Here is a 21,205-nt window from a genome sequence, read left to right on the forward strand (position 1 = left end):
CAGGTCTAGGGCATGGGACAAAAGGGACAATACACTTGACAGCAGAGATGCTTTTCTGCTCACTTCAATTGACTGCCAATCACTTCTGTGAAGATACTGAATATGGCCAGAAACAATAGTGTCATTCCAGTACTATTTAAAAGCTGTTCATTTCAGGCTATAAATTGCCATTTCCCAAATAACACAGATCTATTTTAATAAACTAGGTAGACAACACTGGAAATGGAAATGGAAACATCAACTTTAGATTGTAGCTATTAAGAACAAGCCAAAATAATCCAGTCTTTGTGGCACTGAAATAAAAAAAAAAGATGCTGACATACTCAAAACTGCTTTTCAGCACTGATATTTTATCTGCATGTAACAATTCATACAAACCTGCCATGATGTCATCCAGTGTGTCATTGAGGGTCTGGGCAGGGCTGGCCACCATTAACCCTTGCTGTGCATCTGTCAGAATTCCTTGCCCCAGCCCTGTAAGTTGTGCTTGGCCCAGTACTGGTTGTCCAACTATGACACTTTGGAGTTCTGAAAGATTTGCCATAGAACCTGGTGGTAAAGAACCTGCAGACAGAGGCAAAGCTTGTGGCATTGCCAGAGGCTGTATTGGAGCAAAACCCATCTGGGTAGCAGTTTGCTGAGGATCATCTTTGAGTAAGTATGGGTCCACCTGCTGCAGGCGTGCATAATCTCCTTCAGTAAGTTGTTCTCCTACTCCAACAGGAGTTAATAGTCCCAAATGCTGACAAGACTGTTGCTGCTGCTGCTGCTGCAATTGAATTCTCTGAGCTTTAACTTCCAGATACTGTTTTTTCAGTTGCTGTTGTGTTTTCAGTTGCAGTTCCCGCTCTACTTTCTGCAGCTCTTCTAAGATCTTTTGCTTCTTCTGAATTTGTTCTTCTCTAGTTTTGTTCAGCTCCTCAATCTTCTCCTTAGTGAGCTGGTCAGCATGTGCCAATTCCAAAGACTGCAGCTGTGCATTCTTTTCTATGGCTTCCTTTATTCTTTGCTCTAATTCCGTCAACTTGCCCTGAGCCTCCTCAACAATGCTTTCTGGAGACTGATTAGCGACGTAACCTTGTACCTCTGGGTTGGATGGCTGCAAATGGCTGCTGGACTTTTGTTTGGAAGTGGCTGTATGAAAGAGACACCCCCTCAGAACCAAATGGAAGTCCACATGCACAGCATTCTTATTACAGACCTACTGATCAATCAAGCACAAAGATGACACCTACCAGAGATGAAAAGGCTAACGGAAAAAGACATGCCTATTATAGTTGAATGCTTTATTGAGGAATTAATTACAATTCTAAATTGCTTGGTTATTGGGGAATACAATTGTTTACTACTAACAAAAGCATACATTGCAAAAAGGTCTTTTACAAGTTACTTATTTTCTTCAGTGAATGCAATCGTATGTATATTTACTCAAAAGATTAAGCATGCATAGGATTGCAGCCTAAATACCTTTAACTGAAAAAGCAGTCATCAAGATTCAAGGCATATGGATATAAATATATAAACAATGTTCACAAGGTTTGTAGAGAGAGGAAAAAGATCAAACTCACTGTCCTAAAATGATAGTTTATTGTTAATGAAATGAAATATAAAATCAGAATGAGTTCTACAAACATATTTCAATGCAAGTTATTTCTCCAAGCTTTAAACTCTACCTGGAGTTTATGAGTTAGCATCAAATCTTTTGTACTGGAAATGCAAGAGTAACATCCAATACTCAGTGTTCAAAACTACACTAAAATAGTTGCAATTATGGAGATACTGGATCAGGAACTGGGAGACCTAGGTTTAAGGCCTCCCTAAGCCATGGTAGCTCACTGAGTAACTATGGGCCAATTACTATCTCTTAATTCAAGTTATCCCTGCCATGTTTTTTATGAGAAAAAGTGAATGAAAAAGCACTATGTACACCACCTTGAGCTCTTTGAGAAAAGGTGGGATGTATATCTAACAAGCGTCATACAAAAGATACTGCTTTATACCTATCAATCTGAGTTACTTGGTCAGATAGGCAAATATGTCAGTCTTCTTGCATTAAAAATATACTTGATTAAAATAAAATTATAAACAAGATTATGGAATCCAGCTACAGATATTTTAGGGGCTTTATGTGCTGTTTGGGACAAAGATTTAGTGTAAATCTTTTAAAAACAAATAAACAAAAAGTAACATTATTAAAACAGATAGTAATGTCCTATTTCTATTCATGGAAATGTTTTATTCTCTAAACAGATTTTAAAATAATTTTTCCACAAACAGCAAGCAATTCTTAATAATATTTTACAGAAAAGAAGTACTAAAATTTACATGTTTCAAAAGTCAAATCTGAATGTAGAAATTAAATGTTTATTGTATTCTGGGCACAAAACTGATTCCAAAAAAAGATATAGCATAGTACTGGAAAGAAATTGTACAAGTATTTCCCAGTTTTATTACTGTAAGGTATCTACTGATTTATAAAAAAACAGAAATTGGAAACACAACTAGCTCATATATAAAGGGAGCTTTCTTTCCTTTTCTTTCTCTGTTATGAAAATAGTTCTTGGTATCTCTTTTTAAAAAAATATGCTACCCTGCAAAACAATTTTCCCAATAATTTTTGCTCTTCCGTAATGTACAGAATGAATGATATTGAAGAAACGAAAGATATCCACCATTCCACTGACAAATATGTTGTAGCAATAATATTCAGAGGTACAACTGACCTTTGTTTCTTATGGGAAGCATGGTGCTAACGTTGGCAGGAGGCTTGTCAGGCTCTTGAGGTGGAACTACCATGGGAAGTGCCTGCACTGGTACACGAGGAGCCTAAAACACAGGACACTAGAATTACTTTCTTCGTTCTGACTGACCAAAACACAGTGCCAGAAGAGAGAAGCAGGCATAAATATTTCACAATTCAATAAGTATTAATTATTACAGGTTTAAATATCCTATCAGTTCATAGACTTTACATTCTTGGCATTTACAGAAGTATTTTAACAAAGTATCCAACCATAAAGAATATGCATGATGACAAAAATGATTACGACACTCCCAAGAGTAAAAAAAAAAATCCTAACCAAAGTTTCCTTACAATAGTTTTTCTTCAGAAGTGGAAGGCATTAAAGCAAACTCATGAAAAGATTATTCCTTAGAGTAATATGAGCTGCTCATCAGAGTTTACCAGGTCATCTACAATATTTATTGAATACAATGTCTATTTTCAAATAAGTGGACATTATTTTAGCTTATTAATAAATCAAGCATAATCAAAGCCAGAAGAATAAACATAAACAATCATACCCTATTTAAATCATGAGATGGAGGAGTCAACTGCGTAGATTCAGGTGGAGGAGCAGAAAGTAGGTTGTTAGGATAATCCAACAAGTAACAAACTACACTTGTATGGCCACCCTTAGCAGCTTCTATTAGCATGGTTGAACCATCCTATAAAGAAATAATGGAATAAATAAAGTATCAAACTGACAGGGGTGATTTGCCTATTCTGACAAAAACTTAACCAATGCTATATAAAGCACATAAATGTTACTCGGATTACTTCTCAATAATTGAAGAGTTGTTTAAACTGGCAATTTATTTTAATTTCTTCCTGCCTTTTCACCTGGAGATTGAGCAAAATGCACAAAAAGATTAAAAAGGCATTTCATGTAAGAACTCCTTGACAATGTAAAACCACATTTACAGCTGAAAGATGCTTAAACGATACATCATTATGTTATGGTTCCTAATGATAAACTGATCCAAAATCTGTTCTCAACAACATTCGAACAGTAGGTAGTTAAATGAAGAAAAATCACTTACTTTTAGTCTGTGTGTAGGATCAGCTCCATGAGCTAACAGCAATTCCACAACAGCCAGGTGGCCTCCAGCACAAGCAAGCGACAATACTGTATGATCATTGTTAGCGGTGGTCCTGTTCACGTTTGCTCCTGTTATTAATGCATTGAGGAAAACAAAAGCCATTTAAAGCTCTCTGCCTGTAACTCTTCTTTTTCTCGTATATAAAATAGAAGAGAAATTCCTGCATAAGACAGGATAATATTAAATAACAGAGCCTTGTTTCAGAATTGATTCCAGGAGTCATTTGCTCCCAGATGACTTCCACCTTTCCAAATAAAAGATTTCCTTTAACTTGTCAATGTATCTCAGTTATTCTTGTACAACGAAAACAGTTATTATTTTTATCCTCTACTACTTGAGACTACAACCCTGTACTCAGCCATAATGTGATATTTAACTCTAATATTTTTTTCTCAAAAATCTGAGCAAGATATAAAAAGTTTACTTTTTTCGGCAATATTCATATACACAATGAGACATTTTACTTTGAAAAGGGGAACCATTTCTATCCCTTTTACTCAACTGCCATATCATAAGATGAACTCTTCAATTCCAAGAGCACTTTGCTATTTGGGATTGGAGGGAACTCTTAGAACTCACTAGTTTTCTAGGAATTAGTTACTTATATTATAGTTTGCTGAACTAGGGTACAAGTGGACTGTTCAAGTTGCTCATTAATATCTTTGCCAGCTGAAGTTATATCATACAGCCTGTGACTGCTCACTTTTCAGATACTCAACATAAACAGACATGTCATGTAATAAAAACCTCAAGCAGATGAAATTTTTTAAAATCAAAACACAAAAGACTAAAAGTTCTAACAAATCAGAAAAGCCCATTAAAGCACTTCTGGGGAAGAAATGGTGGACTGAACACGGCTCCATGAAAAGCAGAGCTGACAACCATGACAGAATGAAGAACCGGCGAGTAGACCGGCTCTTCGATAATTCCTCTCCAGACAAGAAGAGGGCTTGAGATCGCCCACAAGTGCTCCAGACAGCTGCTCCTCACGAGGAGACCACAAAACAGCAGACTCCGGTGAGTTTAGAGCTCTGGGAGACGAGGGAACAGTCATCTTACTCAAACCATGGTCGACACCTTTGAAAGGACACTAAGTTCACATACTTCCTTTTCTAATCGCTGTTGGAAATTGCTTGTTAACTGCTCTTCAGCTCTTTGGATTGACAAGTTTTACAGCACCAGGTGAGTTTCCTTCAATCCTTAGCGAAAGAAGTTTTAATTACAAGTTTAAAAAATTGGGAGGGGGAATAAACAGCAAAAGGGTGATTAGACAAGACTTTAAAAATTGACACAAGAGGGAACCGCTCAGAGTCCCTCCTTGGGGGGAGATGGGCGGGAGTACAAATTTGAGACATAATAATAATAATAACTAAAGATTATAATTAAAGGAGAACACTTAAACTTGACTTACAATTACAGAACGAAGCAAAGTATTTTAACATTGAACATACTGAAGGATATTTTTGAACAATGGACCCAGAAATTAATTTTAAGAGTTTCTGCCTCTATAGACAGACTGTGTTTAAAATATGTTATGACATAGGAAAGTTCTACCTGACAAGATTGAGACTGATTTGAAAGTGGATTTTAAAATGACAGGCTTCAAGAATGACATGGAAAAAGATGTTACGCTGGACATATAAAAAAAGAACCAGCTGATGTCTTAATAATTAAAAGAGATATACAAATAACAAACCAAGAGAGTGACCTGGATAATTTTCCTATATTAGATTTACAAAGTTGTTAAAGTTTTGAAAAAATTGGTGAGAAGGGACAAAGAAAAAAATAAAAATAAATCAAGTTCTATGACATTATTTGAAGGAACTAAAGACCAAGATTGTTATTAAAAAAAGGAAGGAATATAAAGTTGGTTTATTGGATCAACATTAAAATAGGTATGTTGTTATCTCTGGTAGCCCTTAATGGACTTTTGCTGACATCAGGACTGAAATGATAAGGCTTTAAGGATTTGTTTATAGATAAGAGATGGGATATGGGAAGAAGAGATCATTTGTATTTTAAGAGGTGATAAGTTACTAAAGTTATTTATACTTGTGATTAAGTCACTTCTATATATTCTATATATATTTTTTTCTTTACTATATTATTTTTTCTTTCTTTTCTATTTCTTTCCCTTTTTCTTTCATTTCTGCACCTTCTTTTTTCTTTTTCTTTTCTTTCTTTTCTTTTTTATTAGTTTTTATTGTTGTAATTTAATCTTTGATAAAATTACTATATAAGAAAAAGAAAATCCCATTAAATCACGAAAAGGAATGACTTACTGTTTGCAAACCCTACCTTTGCTAATTAAGAACTGGACAGTACAGACATGGCCTGCTCTTGCAGCTTTCATCAATGGCGTTCTTCCCCCTTCAGATTCATGTTCCTACAAAAACAGAAAAATTCAGAAAACATCTTAGAAAATAGATATTTTGGATGGTTTCAAATCTTTTTTTAAATTCATCCTGAATTTTTAATTTTTGCTAAGTTTAACTAAACATGCATAATAGTATAATCTGTTACCAATCTTATCCCTATCCAGTGGTTAATGCAACGGGCTAGAAACCAGGAGTCTGTGAGTTCTAGTCCCACCATAGGCATGGAAGCCAGCTGGGTGACCTTGGGCCAGTCAGTCTCTCTCAGCCCAACTCACCTCACAGGGTGGTTGTTGTTGTGGGGAAAATAGAAGGAGGAAGGAATATTAAATATGTTCCCCGCCTTGAGTTATTTATAAAAAATAAAGGGATAAAAATTAAATAAATAAATATTTCCAGACTTTGAAAATTATATTTGTATTACAAGGAAAAAACTATTAAAAAATCAACTAAAATGTAGTATAGGGATAAACCACTATGAGATAAACTAATAGGCCTAAAAAGGAATTTAGTAATGAAGCTATAGTCTTCCGATGACAATTTTGAAGAGGATCTTGTTTGAGATTCAGAAAGATGGCCAAACTAGAAAGTGCTGCAGCAATGGGTGGCCAAATAAACTCATGGCAATTGGTTATGAGAGGGAAAATGCAATACCAGGGCACTCTTAGCTGCTGTTTGATCAAAGTGTCTGAAGTGACTCTTTAGTTATACAACAGTCAACCAAGAAAGCAACCACAACCTATGTGTCTCCCCAAAACATGAAACTACTGGGAGAAGTCATCCATTGGTTTGGGTTGAGTGTCATCACTATGCTCAGCATTATACCCCCATCCCTGGTCAAAGCTAGAGATGCTATGGCTCTCTTGAACTGGTATCTGGAGGCTGTGAGGATCTGGACAAAGCAAAACAAGTGCAGACGAAAGCTTACCAAGACAGAGTTGCTAGTTGTCAGTAAATATTGGGACATTTCAATAACAGCAGTCACAGTAGCCACTCTTGATCTGGGTCCCCCAAAGAAGGTGGTCAATGACTAGGGGCTCCTCTTGGGTGCTCAACTGCTGCTCAAGCAGCAGATGGAACCTGCGACCAGGTTACAGGGCTAGCTGCCTGTAACCCATGACCTGACAAACTACTGCAATTAGTTTGGGGCTACCTTTAGAGATGACCCAGAAGCTACCATTTATACAAAATGTGGCAGCCAGATTTTTGGTGGGAAAATTCTACTTTGTGATCATGGGTTCCTGTCTTGGATTTTATCCATTGCTTTAGTTTATTGTGATGCTGGTTTTTCAAACTATTTTTTGTCATGGTTAGTATTTATTACTGTATACTGCTCAGAGTTCTTTCATGTTGTGGCTGTCAGAACCCACAATCAAAGAGTTGTTAGATCTGTTGATTGTGTTCTCTGCCATTGAAGCAACAAATCTCAAGCTCTGGATGGGGCGAGGGAGTTGTTGAGAGTGAGAAGAAATCCAAGGTCGTACCAGCCAGCCAGGAGTGGAATGCTGGACTGTTAAGGGAAAAGGGGGGGAGCGTGGAGGAGGTTTTGACGTGCCTATGTGTCTTTTATCAGGTAGTTGTGTGAGGATATTTTTAGTCATGGCTTTTTGCTTAACATCTGTACACATCATCAATAAATCTGAAACCTACATTTCATCTGGATGCATGAGTCAGAATTTTATTGAGTCAACTGTGTCAGAACTTTACAGTAGCAAGCAAGCAATAAATAAGGTTATAGCATGATACCTTGCCCCCTCCACACCCCCACCCCAAGTTCTACAGATTGGCCAGACACAAGACAGAATTGCTCCACAGATTGCTGGGAAACTCTCCAAGGCCTGTCCAGAAACTTTCCAGATCTGTTATGTTATGTTATCTGTTATGACCATTCTAATTGGTCCACTGCCCTTGCAGAGGTCCAGGTGCCATGAAGTACAGCTTGAGAAGGAAGTGATACAATCACTGCAGAAGACTAATGTTAATACTCTCCATATTCAGATCACATCTTATTTGTTCTGAAATAAAGACCAGGTCAAGCCTGTGCCCTCTAAAGTGGGTTAGTGTCACAATTACTTGCCATGACAAGCTCATGATTGCCATGGAGGTCATGAAGTCACAAGCCACACTAGACCCATGGAGGCTGAAATCAGGCAGGACTAAAAGCCTCAGGAATTCCAACACTTTCCAGGAGCTTATGACACTTGGTATACCAACAGCAGTCTTAGCTTATCAGCACAGAACAACTCCACAAACAGGCTTTGATACCCAGTCACCTCTGGAACAGAGCTTGTCTGATGGGAAAAAAAAATTCACAGACACCCACTTTACATTAGATGTGAGCAATTACTTCATAATTTAAACTGCATTCTTTCTCTGCCCTTTTAACCATGTAATTGCCACTGAGCATAGTTAATTTAAATGGGATGTGCTGTACAGTTTACACCTACCTTATACTCTCCAGACAGTACATTCCTATTCACACCAGAATTCTTTATTTTATATTCTTTATTTATTACTACGATTTATATGCCCCTCCGTTTCTGGAGCTAAACCATATGAAAAAAATGTGAACTTATGGAAGAGCCATACAGTATGGTACTCAGTTCCAAAACCTGCCCTAAAAGAAAAAGGCCTTCAAAAGGAAGAAGGGATGCCACTTTAGAAAATGAAACTCTTTCCTGATAAGTCACATGAAACTGTGAAAGTATGGGCAGTGCTACTAGAAAGTATCTAATGCATTTAAATCTCTCTCTGTTTGTATAATGAGAGCCAGTTTGGTGTAGTAGTTAAGGCACCTGCCTAGAAACCAGGAGACCGTGAGTTCTAGTCCTCCTTAGGTACGAAACCAACTAGGTGACTTTGGAGCAGTCATTCTTTCTTAGCCCTAGGAAGGAGGCAACCGCAAACCACTTCTGAAAACCTTGCCAAGAAAACTGCAGGGACTAGTCCAGGCAATCTTCAGGAGTCAATCCTGACTTGAAGAGACAAACCCCCACAAAAAGTTTGTATACAATAGCTGGTTTTCCTCATTTTGATTTCATTTTCTTCCCCTCAAGTTTAGAATGCCTTTTGGGTGAAACCTGAATTAACATTCTTCTGTATTCGTGTTTTTTCTTTCACTCTATAAAACATTTAAAGAGAACACGACACTAAGATACAAGGAAAAGGTGTAGGTAAATTGTAGCAACATTTGTTATGTGTGCAAATTACTTGCATCTCACAGTACAGCTTTATCTCCCAGGAAAAAAAAATCCTGTGAATGCTAATATTCAACACCTTATTGCTGGTTTGGTCAAGTAGAAATAAACCCAGTATCAAATATAGTAAGAAACTATATAATATAAACTCAAAATTTCATTAGCTAGCTTACCAAATCAGCATCTGCTTGAAGCAACACATCTGCAACATCTGTATGACCATTTTCACAGGCATATGTCAGCGCTGTGTCTCCTGTTGCTGTTGTTGCATGCACGTTAGCTCCTGAAGTTACACAAATAACATTAGTCTTAGAAAATACGAATGAATCTCAATGTTCTCTACTACGACAGCTTATATTGACCTTATTGCAAATAATCAAATAATGCAATGCTTGACTATTATTTTTGAAAAAAATAAACAAGCAAGCAAACTAAAACAGTACTCAGGTTAAGTGGCATGTATGGAAAAGGTATACCCAATAGGCAAAAAAAAATATATCATGAAATATCATCCTAGATAGTAAAGGCTTCACTAGAATACTCTGAATTTTAATCCTAAACAACAAATGCCCAGAGATTAATGCCATACCTGCAGCTAATAAATATTTAACTAGCTCCAAGTGACCCTCTTGAGCAGCTTCCATTAAAGGTGTTGAACAGCCAAGTTCTATATCAGCTCCTGCTTTAATTAAGAAGTCAGCCACTTCCAGAAAGCCACCACAGCATGCTAAAGTTAAGGCAGTTTCTTGGGTCTCTTCTGTCTGAGCATTGATGTTGGCTCCTTGAAAACAGAAATATATGAGTATAAATGAAGTTCTCAAAACAGTTCTTAAAACTAGAACTATTAAGCCATTTTCTTCAAATAATAATTAGGTCTAACACTGCTTACAAGTAGCATTAGTATTAACACCTATTAAAATCAATAGGCACAGTTCCTTATTGCTATAGAGGATTCAAATAAGTCAAGTGTACCCATGAAAATATAAATTAACCTTTCTGACTGACTGGTAACTTTCTAGGTATATATATGTCATTACTGTTATATTATCTACAATAATCAGAATTCCCATTGCAGTCAGTATGTTTAATGTAAAAATATTTTTAATAATATTTAGTATCACATATTATATAACAATGAACAAATAAGCCACTTATTTATGAATTTCTTGCAATGTATTTTGTAATAACTGTATTTTCATAATCTCAAGAAACATTTCAAGAAATTCAAAAATATTTAGCCCTGCAACTAAAGCAGTTATTATACTTTTACCTTGACCAAGAAGCAACGCTACCATCTCCTCATGACCCTCTCGGGCTGCTTCCATCAATGGTGTATATCCTTCATCATTTACTTCCTCTAAGTTTGCTCCTCTCTCAATTAATAAGGCAGCCAGCTCTACATGCCCACCACAGGCTGCCAAAGTCAACGGAGATTCAAAGGAATCAGCAGGCATGTTTACTTGAGCACCACTATCAAGGAGTAAACGAGCAACTTCTACATGCCCATCCTACAAAGCAAAAATAAAAGTACATAAGAACGTAAGAAGTGCCTTGCTGGATCAGACCTTGGCCCATCTAGTCCAGCAGTCTGTTCTCACAGTGGCCTACCAAGGAAGCCCACTAATCTTCTAGCAGATGGCCTTCAGAAGCAGTCATGCTGCCATCAAGGCTACTAGCCACTGATCCCAAGTAAAACAAGCATATAAAAGCTGGATAAAAATGCTCCCAAGCAAATAGTTTTGGGGTTATCATGTAATTATACTTCCACTTGCCCAAAAGGACTTCTCTTCACTCTTCTGCATCTCAGATTTGCTCCAGATGATAACTCAACCCTTCAGCATATTTGAGGAACACACAGGAGGAAAGGAAGAATTTGTGTCTCTAGTACACAGGTAGGGAATTTTCTTATGACCTGATATTCAAGGTTGTTTGGAGAAAAACTGAAAAATTGACCCAGTCTGTTTGCATTTTTAAAGAAATGAACTAAGTGTCTTAAATCTCTGCAAAGATACTCATTTTATGCTTTAAAACCCCCAACCCCAATGGAAAAAGTGAGTTTTTGAAGAGGAATAGTTTTTAAATGTTTAAGTGGGAAAAATGTCTGCCTTAAGTTTAATGCACTCACTTTACTCCTTTAAGCACGGCTCCAACTATTTAAAAGAGAGGGTAAATTTTGTTCCCAGAGTATCTCAGGGGACTACATGCAACTCGTTTGCTAATAATGCCTTTTCACCAAAGGAAATATATGTAAATCGTTGTACTATTTTTTAAATTGTAAAACTGCCAAGTAAATTAAACCAAACTTGACATATTTGCCTTACTTTTGGTGACTCTTACCATGCACGCCTCCATTAACGCAGTGTGCATTTCATCTGTTTTATGTTCCTGATCCGCACCAGCTTCCAGCAAAAACCTCACCATTTCTAAATGGCCTAAGAGAGAAAGAAGAATGCTGAAATCAAAATTCCCCCAAAATTTCAGTTCATTATCAAATATGTTTATTCACCAACGATGCCTAAGATATAATCTAAATAACCCAAAAAGTAAAAATTCCCCAAACCTGTATGGGGATCATTATTTTATTAGCACCAACAGTTAAAATTGTTCTATTCTGAGGACAAATAAAACAAAAAGTTTCAATCTGTGTCTCAGTAAGTGAGAAAAGCAGGGCTCTGGAAAAGACCCAGCTGCTTTAAGATGTACTCTGAAACATCTTTTGGATATCCAATCCAAACTGTTACAGAGCTTGAGAAAACAGATAATCCACAAATCCACAAACATTTCCTCAAGACAAGGAAGCACAGAGATATTGACTTTCAATCTCATGTATGAAAAGGGGGGGGGGGGAGAAAAAATCCTCAAGAGCCAATAATAAAAGTGGTTCAGGAATCCAAAAGGATTCTTTGTGTTTCACAGTAATTTTTTTCTTTAAAGAACAGAATGCTGGAGAGAAAATGTTCAAGAAAAAAAAATCTTAACTTTTTCCAGTATTCTGTTTTACAGCTTAGAAGGGTAAACCTGATCAAGTAATCGTAATACAAGTAATTGGTTTTGTAAACCTTTCATTGTTTCAATGTATTTCTAATTCTGGGAAACAACATCCCATTCACTAATGGAAAGCAATGCATGTATAGTATGGACATTGAATGCCATCTCTATCCAGTAAAATACATCCCATGAAAGTTTTGTGTTTTATTTAATAACATATTCTAGTACTGAAAGTTTGGAATTTAAGTATTTTTTTCTATAAGTGCTGGAATAATACAATCATGACAAAGATAAAATATTGTAGAGCTAGATACTAATCACATTCAATATGATTTAAATTAAAAAGCTTCCGGCGAACTGACATTCCGCAGAGCCGTGGGAGACATTATGGCCGAAAAAGGCAGCTGGTTGCTGGATCCGGACCACCAATATCTCTCCGGACAGAGAGATCTTCAAGATCGCCCACATGTACTCCAGACAGCTGTTTTATGTGAGCAGGCAGCAGGAACCAGGTTTTTGTGGCTGCTTGCAATCAGCTGGGAGCCTAGGGATTTCATCCAGCTTATAGCCATTAATGTAGCCTTCGTGCACTTAAGGTTTGACCAAACCACACTTCTTAATCACTTTGGATTTTTTTCTTTTAAATTTTTTATTGCTTTTTTAAGATTGAGAACCTTCAGAACCGCAAGTTATATTGTATTCAATGGGTGAGTTTTTTTTTCAGTTCTCTAAGAAAATTACGAGCTTAAGGTTTTGTAAAAAAAAAAAAAGGAATATACAGCAAAAGGGTGATTAGAGTGTTGATTTTAGAAAGTTTTAAAAGGATTAAGGGTTTAGATGGACTTGAATTAAGACTTTAAAGTTAATTAAAAGAATCCTTCCTGTGGGAAACTTTCTATGTTTACATCTGAATAACTGATGACTTTGAAGGTTGGTCACTAGAGGGCACCAGAAGGAAATAAATGCATTAATGGATCTGTTAAGAGTGGTCTGTGATTTTTGCACACAGAAAATAATTTTAAAGTTGTCTGCCATGACAGATAAATTGGATGGTGTTACGGAGGAGGAACAAATTTTACCAAATAAAACTGAAATTAATCTAAATGAGGATTTAAAAATATATAAGCAATTGGAAAAGGATGAAATAGTGGATACACAAAAGATGAAATGCTGGATATACAAGTGAAACTGGCTGTTTTAACAATTAAAGACATACAAATACTAAACCAGAAGAGTGATGTGGATAATCTTTTTATGTTGGGCTCACAAAAGGGATTTGTTAAAGTTCTCAACGATTTTGTGAGAAGAGACAGTGAGAATATGAAGAGTGACATGGATAACCTCTTCATATTGGATCTCTGTACTTTTTCAATTTTTTTTCTTTTTTCTTTTTTGTATTTTATATCTTTTATAGCTTTAATTAGGTTTATCTAATGTAATTCAAATGCTGGCTCTTCAGCTTTGAAACGGAGATGAGCACCACCCCCTAGAGTTGGACACGAATGGACTTAATGTCAAAGGAAACCTTTACCTTTACCTATAGCTTGAATTAGGTTTATCTAATGTAATTCTTAATAAAATCATAAAAAAATTAAAACCACAATTTTTCTCTATTAATTGGAAGAAAAATAGAGTAGATAATCAAATTCAAGCCTAATAAGCTATTAATAAATAGTCTTCAGCAGGATTTGCAATATCTACTGAAGAGTATGGTTAATTACCTCTGACAGATTATGATACTGTACCTTTATAGCAAGCCAGCGTAAGTGCACTCTCCTTAAATTCATTGGAATGCGTATTGATTCCAGCTCCATTTTCTAAAAGAACTCTGGCAACTTCTACATGTCCAGCACTTCCTGCCTCCATAAGAGGAGTGTGGCCGTTTTCATTATGGTCCTCGATACTAGCACCTGATTCCAACAGGGCCTTTACAACATCTACATAGCCTCCAGCACAAGCATAAGTGAGTGCTGTATTGCCTATTAAAAATAAAGGAGATTTATTCAGATCATTTCCATTTATTCTTCAAACATTAATATATATGAGAGGTAATATGAGAGGTAATGTTGCTAATCAGTACAGAATAATAAATCTGAAATTCAATCTTTGCCTCTGCCAAAGCTTTCAGTAATTGGTCTAAGAATCTCACAACACTTAACATGTACCTGTAACACCTAAATACTATTTCCTTTAACTGTATTTATTTGTTAGATGTGTATCCCATGTATTTCCTCCAGAAGCTCAAAACTATGCATAAGTCAGGGGTTTGGCCCAGAAGCCATAAAAAACCCCTTCTGGTCCTTCTCTTCTGTCCTGGGCTGTAAAGGAGGGAGGAGGAAGATTGATTGCTGTGTGAGAAACGGAGACATCACTGACTGACCCAGCAAGCTAACCCCAGAGTGTTGTGGCTAACATCTTATCAGCAAACGGACAGTGAGGAATGCTGCTGGGAATCATGTTGTAAAGCCAGTAGCAGTTGTAAATATTCAATTTCAAAAGAAGGGAAACCGGAGCATGTAAAAGGAGGGAACTGGGGCATCTTATTCACTTGAGTCTTTAGATGGAGATGGAACTGTATCTTACAATAAAGAAATACTTTACTGAGACCTGACTGGTTCCAGAGAGATTTCTTACTATTTTATTCGTTTATTTATCAAATTTGTCACCACCCATCTCCTCCCACCAGAGGGACTCTGTTGGGATATCTGAACCCACAATCCTCACAGAAAGACTCAAGTCCACCATGTCAACTTTACCCGCTGATCAAGTGATCGATGAGGAAAGTTCCAATGGAGCAGCGGCTGCACTGGAGGGCTCACCCTCCCTCCAGGGGCACGCACCCACTCAACCTTTGCAACCAGAAGTAACAATATTGGAGTCAGAGGACTATGCAGATTACGCCTCTGAAGATGGTAAAGAGGAGCAACAGAGCCTCGCCTGGGATCCCCAAGAAGAGCCTGGGGACTCACTCATCGACTTCACAGATACAGAGCCTGCTATTCGATGGAACCCTCAACCAGAGGCTCCCTGCCTAAAGCCAGTGTGGTTCCCTAGCGCCCTAGAATCCCCCAGCGAACTAGCGGAAAGGGAATGGGAACCACCAGGCGATGATGGTAGACATCGACACCGCTGGTCAGCGGGAGTTGGGGAAGGTGCAGAACCGGTCATCAGCCACAGGGTAAACCTTTAGCCAAGGGGAGTGAGAGGCCAATTGAGAGACAGAATGGATCAACTAGACTGCACCATTCCCACACTAACCGAACGGATGTCAGGCATAGAAACGACGCTGTAGCAGGTGTCAAAATTGCTAGAGCTACTCCTACTGCAGACAACCCCGAAACCAGCATCCAGGCAGCCCTCCCCAGTGACCAGGAGAGACCTGGGAGAGGCCAGAGGCCAGAACACGAACAGCACTTGGTGTCATGGGGGAAGTATGAACTGCGACCAGCAGTTTTAGCCCCGGAGGTCTTAGAGGAGTGCGAAGCCTCCTGGAGGTGGGAGCTTCCTGGGAGTTCCATGTAAAGTTTGATGGAGACCCCCAGCGATTAGCATTCTTCCTAACCAACGTTGAGATGTTTATGGAGGAGTATAAGGACACTTTTGCAACAGAGCAGGCAAAAGTGCGATTTGTGGGACAACGACCGAAAGGTACGGCAGCCGACTGGTATGTTCAACTGCACAATGCACTGGAGTTGGAAGCCCTGGATGAATTTATGTTCACGCTAAGGGAGCAATTCAAGGACCCCCTTGCAAAACTCCAGGTGAAAATGGGCTTGCAGCACATCAAGCAGGGATCGAAATCAGTATCAGAATACGCCATGGAGTTCCAAGAGTTAGCTGGAAAGCTATCGGACTGGCCCAAATCACTGAAGGTAGACTATTTCAAAGCAGGGCTGCAATCAAAGATCCTATGTTGAGCCTTGGGGCACGGAGATCCATGAACCTTGAAAGAATGGATCTACCTGGCCAGGGAAGTAGAAGACACCCAACATCAACTCAAATGCCATTTGCGCACAAAGCCAGGGGGAAAACGCCAACAGCCCCCATGAGCTCTCCTGCAGCGCTGAAGAAGCCTAGCCAGAGCTGAGAAGTGGAAAAGGAGCAGAGAGCAAAGAAGGGACTGTGTTTCAAGTATGAAAAAGAAGGGCATCGCATAGGAGAGCGCTCACGCCTAACAGCAATTCCCAAGCCGAAAGTCAAGCCTGACCACCCAAAGCCACCAGCACGTAAAAGCCAAGGCATGGCTGCATCTCTCATGGAGACCAGATTCGAAAATTGCTTCACCGATTCTGAAAACTCCAGCGAGGAGAATCATGCACCAGCAGGAAATGGAAGGAGCCTGTCCTAAGTTGCGTCCAGGGCCAGGCTTGGATCAATGGGCACGAAGACCCACTGGTAAGTGGATATTGCCCCCTCATTGCTGTAGAACTGAGAATTTGAGCCCTAATGGGGGGAGGGGCTGCAGATTTAGTGGGCATGCTGGACTGTGGTTGTACCCACAGCTTAATGCACCCGGCTATCATGACGGGACTGAGACTGAAGGTGGAGAAACTCAAAGATCCCATAATTTTTACCCACCTGGATGGGTCGAGGGCCCTGTCAAGTTTTACACCGAGCCATTAGAGATGCAAATAGGGCAGCAGAAAGAGACTGCGATTTCTAGTAGCACCCATAGCGAGCCAATCAGTCATCATAGGATTAGCTTGGCTGAGAGATTGCAACCCCAAGGTGGATTGGAAGTCGGGAGAGATGGCGTTCACAGACGGAACCTACCCAGGGCTGAAGGCAAGCGACCCCCCCCCCCCGAAGGAGACGAGTTAGTGGAGATGGGGGGCAGGGCAACTCCTGAGACGGAAGTCAGCATTCCACTGCAGTAGAGACTTAAGGGCAGTGTCTAGCGAAACCGAATGTGACCAACTGCCCCCCCCCGAAGCTCCAATTGTGTCATAGAAGTAAAGTTTGTTGTTTATTCGTTTAGTCGCTTCTGACTCTTCGTGACTTCATGGACCTGCCCATGCCAGAGCTTCCTGTTGGTCGTCAACACCCCCAGCTCCCCCAGGGACGAGTCTGTCACCTCTAGAACATCATCCATCCATCTGGCCCTTGGTCGGCCCCTCTTCCTTTTGCCTTCCCCTCTCCCTAGCATCAGCATCTTCTCCAGGGTGTCCTGTCTTCTCATTATGTGGTCAAAGTATTTCAGTTCTGACTTTAATATCATTCCCTCAAGTGAGCAGTCTGGCTTTATTTCCTGGAGGATGGATTGGTTTGATCTTCTTGCAGTCCAAGGCACGCTCAGGATTTTCCTCCAACACCACAGTTCAAAAGCATCTATCTTCTTTCTCTCAGCCTTCCTTATGGTCCAGCTCTCGCAGCCATACGTTACTACGGGGAACACCATTGCTTTAACTATGCGGACCTTTGTTGACAGTGTGATGTCTCTGCTCTCAACTATTTTATTGAGATTTGTCATTGCTCTTCTCCCAAGGATGAAGCGTCGTCTGATTTCCTGACTGCAGTCAGCATCTGCAGTAATCTTCACACCTAGAAATACAAAGTCTTTCACTGCTTCTACATCTTCTCCCTCTATTTGCCAGTTATCAATCAAGCTGGTTGCCATAATCTTGGTTTTTTTGAGGTTTAGCTGCAGGCCAGCTTTTGCACTTCCTTCTTTCACCTTCATCATAAGGCTCCTCAGTTCCTCTTCACTTTCAGCCATCAAAGAGGTATCATCTGCATATCTGAGATTGTTGCTCAAGATCCTGCAAGGTAGACTTCAGCAATTCATGGAGCGAGAATCGCCAGATGTACAAGCTGGGTTTAGAAAAGGCAGAGGAACTAGGGACCAAATTGCCAATATCCGCTGGATAATGGAAAAAGCCAGGGAGTTTCAAAAAAACATCTATTTCTGTTTTATTGACTATTCTAAAGCCTTTGGCTGTGTGGACCATAACAAATTGTGGCAATTTATGGCTGAAAGCGAAGAGGAACTGAGGAGCAGAGACATCACACTGTCAACAAAGGTCCGCATAGTTAAAGCAATGGTGTTCCCCGTAGTAACATATGGCTGCGAGAGCTGGACCATAAGGAAGGCTGAGAGAAGGAAGATCGATGCTTTTGAACTGTGGTGTTGGAGGAAAATTCCGAGAGTGCCTTGGACTGCAAGAAGATCAAACCAGTCCATCCTCCAAGAAATAAAGCCAGACTGCTCACTTGAGGGAATGATATTAAAGGCAAAACTGAAATACTTTGGTCACATAATGAGAAGACAGGACACCCTGGAGAAGATGATGATGCTAGGGAGAGTGGAGGGCAAAAGGAAGAGGGGCCGACCAAGGGCAAGGTGGATGGATGATATTCTAGAGGTGATGGACTCGTCCCTGGGGGAGCTGGGGGTGTTGACGACCGACAGGAAGCTCTGGCATGAGCTGGTCCATGAAGTCACAGAAACTGTGTCTCAGTAACCCATTAGAAACTGAGGGGGGTCTATCAATGCAGATGCGAGAAGCCTTAAAAACAGACGAGTGACTGGCTGAGAATAAAACATCTTTAAAGGAGCAACAAGGGTTGTGGTAGAAGGGAAGACATTATGTACCCGAAGCCGTTAGAAAGAAAATATTAGAGCACTGCCATGATGCAAAGCTGGCCATTTTGGATTTGTGAAAACGTTGCATTTGGTACACAGACAATTTTGGTGGTCTACATTGTGAAAAGACATTGAGGCGTATGTAGCTAGTTGCCCCATTTGTGCCACAGCAAAACGCATGGGGGGAAAACTGAAAGGGCTACTCCAAGAGGTGGCAACCCCTAACTGACCTTGGAAAAAGATAGCAATGGACTTTATCATAGAACTCCCTGAGAGCAAAAAGAAGACGGTCATTTGGGTGGTGACTGATCTGTTTTCAAAGCAAACACATTTCATCCCTTGCAGCCCGCTACCCTCAGCCACCCAGCTAGCCAGACTCTTCATTCAACACGTGTATTGTTTACATGGGTGTCCTGAATGTGTGATCTCAGAATGTGGCACACAATTCACCTCCAAATTCTGGCACACATTCCTAAAACTCATTGGGGCGGAGCAAGCGTTAAGCTCCTCCCACCATCCTCAGATGGACTGGGCGATGGAACGACGTAACCAGATACTGGAACAGTACCTGAGATGCTATGTAAATTACCAACAACATGATTGGGTCAACTTGCTGCCCTTTGCAGAAGTAGCCTATAACAATGCAGTAAGTCGAAGTACAGGATTCACCACCTTCCAAGCTGCAACAGGCCAAGAGTTCGTAGCCATACCAGAACTCCCGTCAGAACCACCCACAGAACTGCCTGTAGAGACTGGATCAAACAACTATCTGACAGCTGGAGCACCATTCAGAAAGCTTTACAGGAAGCTAGAGAGGATTACAAAAAAATATGCTGATCGCAAATGAGACCCAGAATGGAAGATGAATATAGGTGACAAAGTGTATATAACCACCAAATATCTAAAGTCAACCCAGCCATCCAAAAAACTGGGACCAAAGTATATAGGACCTTTTCCAGTCGTGAAAGTTGTTAACCCTGTAACAGTACAACTTAAAGCAAATCCATCCAGTGTTTCACTGCAGCCTCTTGAAACCCTTCAAAGACTCAAACCAGTGGCATCCCGAGCCAAAACCACCACCACCAATAATGATAGAGGGGGAGCAACACTCTGAAGTACATTCTATACTTGATTCCAGAATTCACAGGGGTCAGCTACAATCCCTAATCAGATGGAAACATTTCCCTCCTGCTCAGAGTGGGTAAGAGCTTTCTCTCCCTTCTTACAACAACTCTGTGAGATTGGCTGACTTATGACCAACCCAAAGCCAGTTAAATCTATGTCTCCCAGTACTAGTCCAACAGCTTCACCATTAAACCACATTCGATCATTGTTTGGATTACAAAAGAGATAAAGTATGAGAAGTATTTTGATCATTTCAGCAGCTTTTTTAAGTACTGAAAGTTTACTGACTCAAAGGCTGCTCTAGAAACAAAATAGAAGAGGAGGCAATTTTTGACAGTCCATGTTTCTGCAGCTCCCTTCTGCCAGCAGTCCTCCAAAAATCTGCTCCAAACTTTGGAAGCAGGGTTCTTTTGACAGGAAAAGCAGGAAAAAGTCCCAAAACTGCAGATGCCATGTGCATCAACCCAACTTCTAATAATGGTCTGATTTGCAAATAAAGCTCAGATTGATCTTGATATTTTATTTACAATTGAAACTACTCTGAATGAATATCCTTGTAACAGTTTTAATAGAGAAAAATATGGGCCATTGCTTCAATTCCCCTGAGCCAGATGGTCACAGCTTCTCTGAATGTGTAACTTTATGTACCCACCTCAGGAAACTGCCAAATGGAGTCGACCAAAATGAACTAATGACATCATCCAGAGAGATTTTAGCAAGTGAGATGATCTAAAAAACTACTGTAAATATGTGTACCCAAACAGGTTCTGATTTGTTTGACAATCCACATCAGGAATCTTTTGTCTAATATCTAATTTTGCATGACCATTAATCACAGTGCTTATAACATCTAAAGAGAAGCCATAGTGGAGCACATTTTTCTCCAGAGTACATTTCCAGAATGAAAGAAAAATTACTTCTCAAACCCAAGGGCCCTAAACCCTCTAGTTGGAAATTTAATTTTAGCCACATTAATGTCTGCCCACTGACTGGACTCAACATTGTTCAACCTTGCCCTAATGTGAACTGCGTTTGAGATGAAGCAAGGGGCCTGG

The 21,205-nt window shown here is 39.6% G+C and overlaps 1 protein-coding gene across 4 annotated transcripts in view; it reads right to left on the minus strand.

The window, feature by feature from the left end:
• Nucleotides 1–21,205, minus strand: part of ANKRD17 (ankyrin repeat domain 17) — a 123,820-nt gene that overhangs the window by 38,824 nt on the left and 63,791 nt on the right. For all 4 annotated transcript variants that reach the window (XM_063300395.1, XM_063300394.1, XM_063300393.1 and 1 more), the window contains 10 exons: nucleotides 14,188–14,421; nucleotides 11,792–11,886; nucleotides 10,725–10,962; nucleotides 10,044–10,235; nucleotides 9,628–9,737; nucleotides 6,181–6,268; nucleotides 3,823–3,950; nucleotides 3,304–3,447; nucleotides 2,724–2,826; nucleotides 379–1,134 (listed from right to left, as the gene is read on the minus strand). In XM_063300395.1, the coding sequence (XP_063156465.1) occupies nucleotides 379–1,134; nucleotides 2,724–2,826; nucleotides 3,304–3,447; nucleotides 3,823–3,950; nucleotides 6,181–6,268; nucleotides 9,628–9,737; nucleotides 10,044–10,235; nucleotides 10,725–10,962; nucleotides 11,792–11,886; nucleotides 14,188–14,421 (2,088 nt within the window). The remainder of the gene's footprint in view (nucleotides 1–378; nucleotides 1,135–2,723; nucleotides 2,827–3,303; nucleotides 3,448–3,822; nucleotides 3,951–6,180; nucleotides 6,269–9,627; nucleotides 9,738–10,043; nucleotides 10,236–10,724; nucleotides 10,963–11,791; nucleotides 11,887–14,187; nucleotides 14,422–21,205) is intronic.

The sequence above is a fragment of the Candoia aspera genome, chromosome 4 (genome assembly GCF_035149785.1).
Source record: "Candoia aspera isolate rCanAsp1 chromosome 4, rCanAsp1.hap2, whole genome shotgun sequence".
Taxonomy (NCBI): domain Eukaryota; kingdom Metazoa; phylum Chordata; class Lepidosauria; order Squamata; family Boidae; genus Candoia; species Candoia aspera.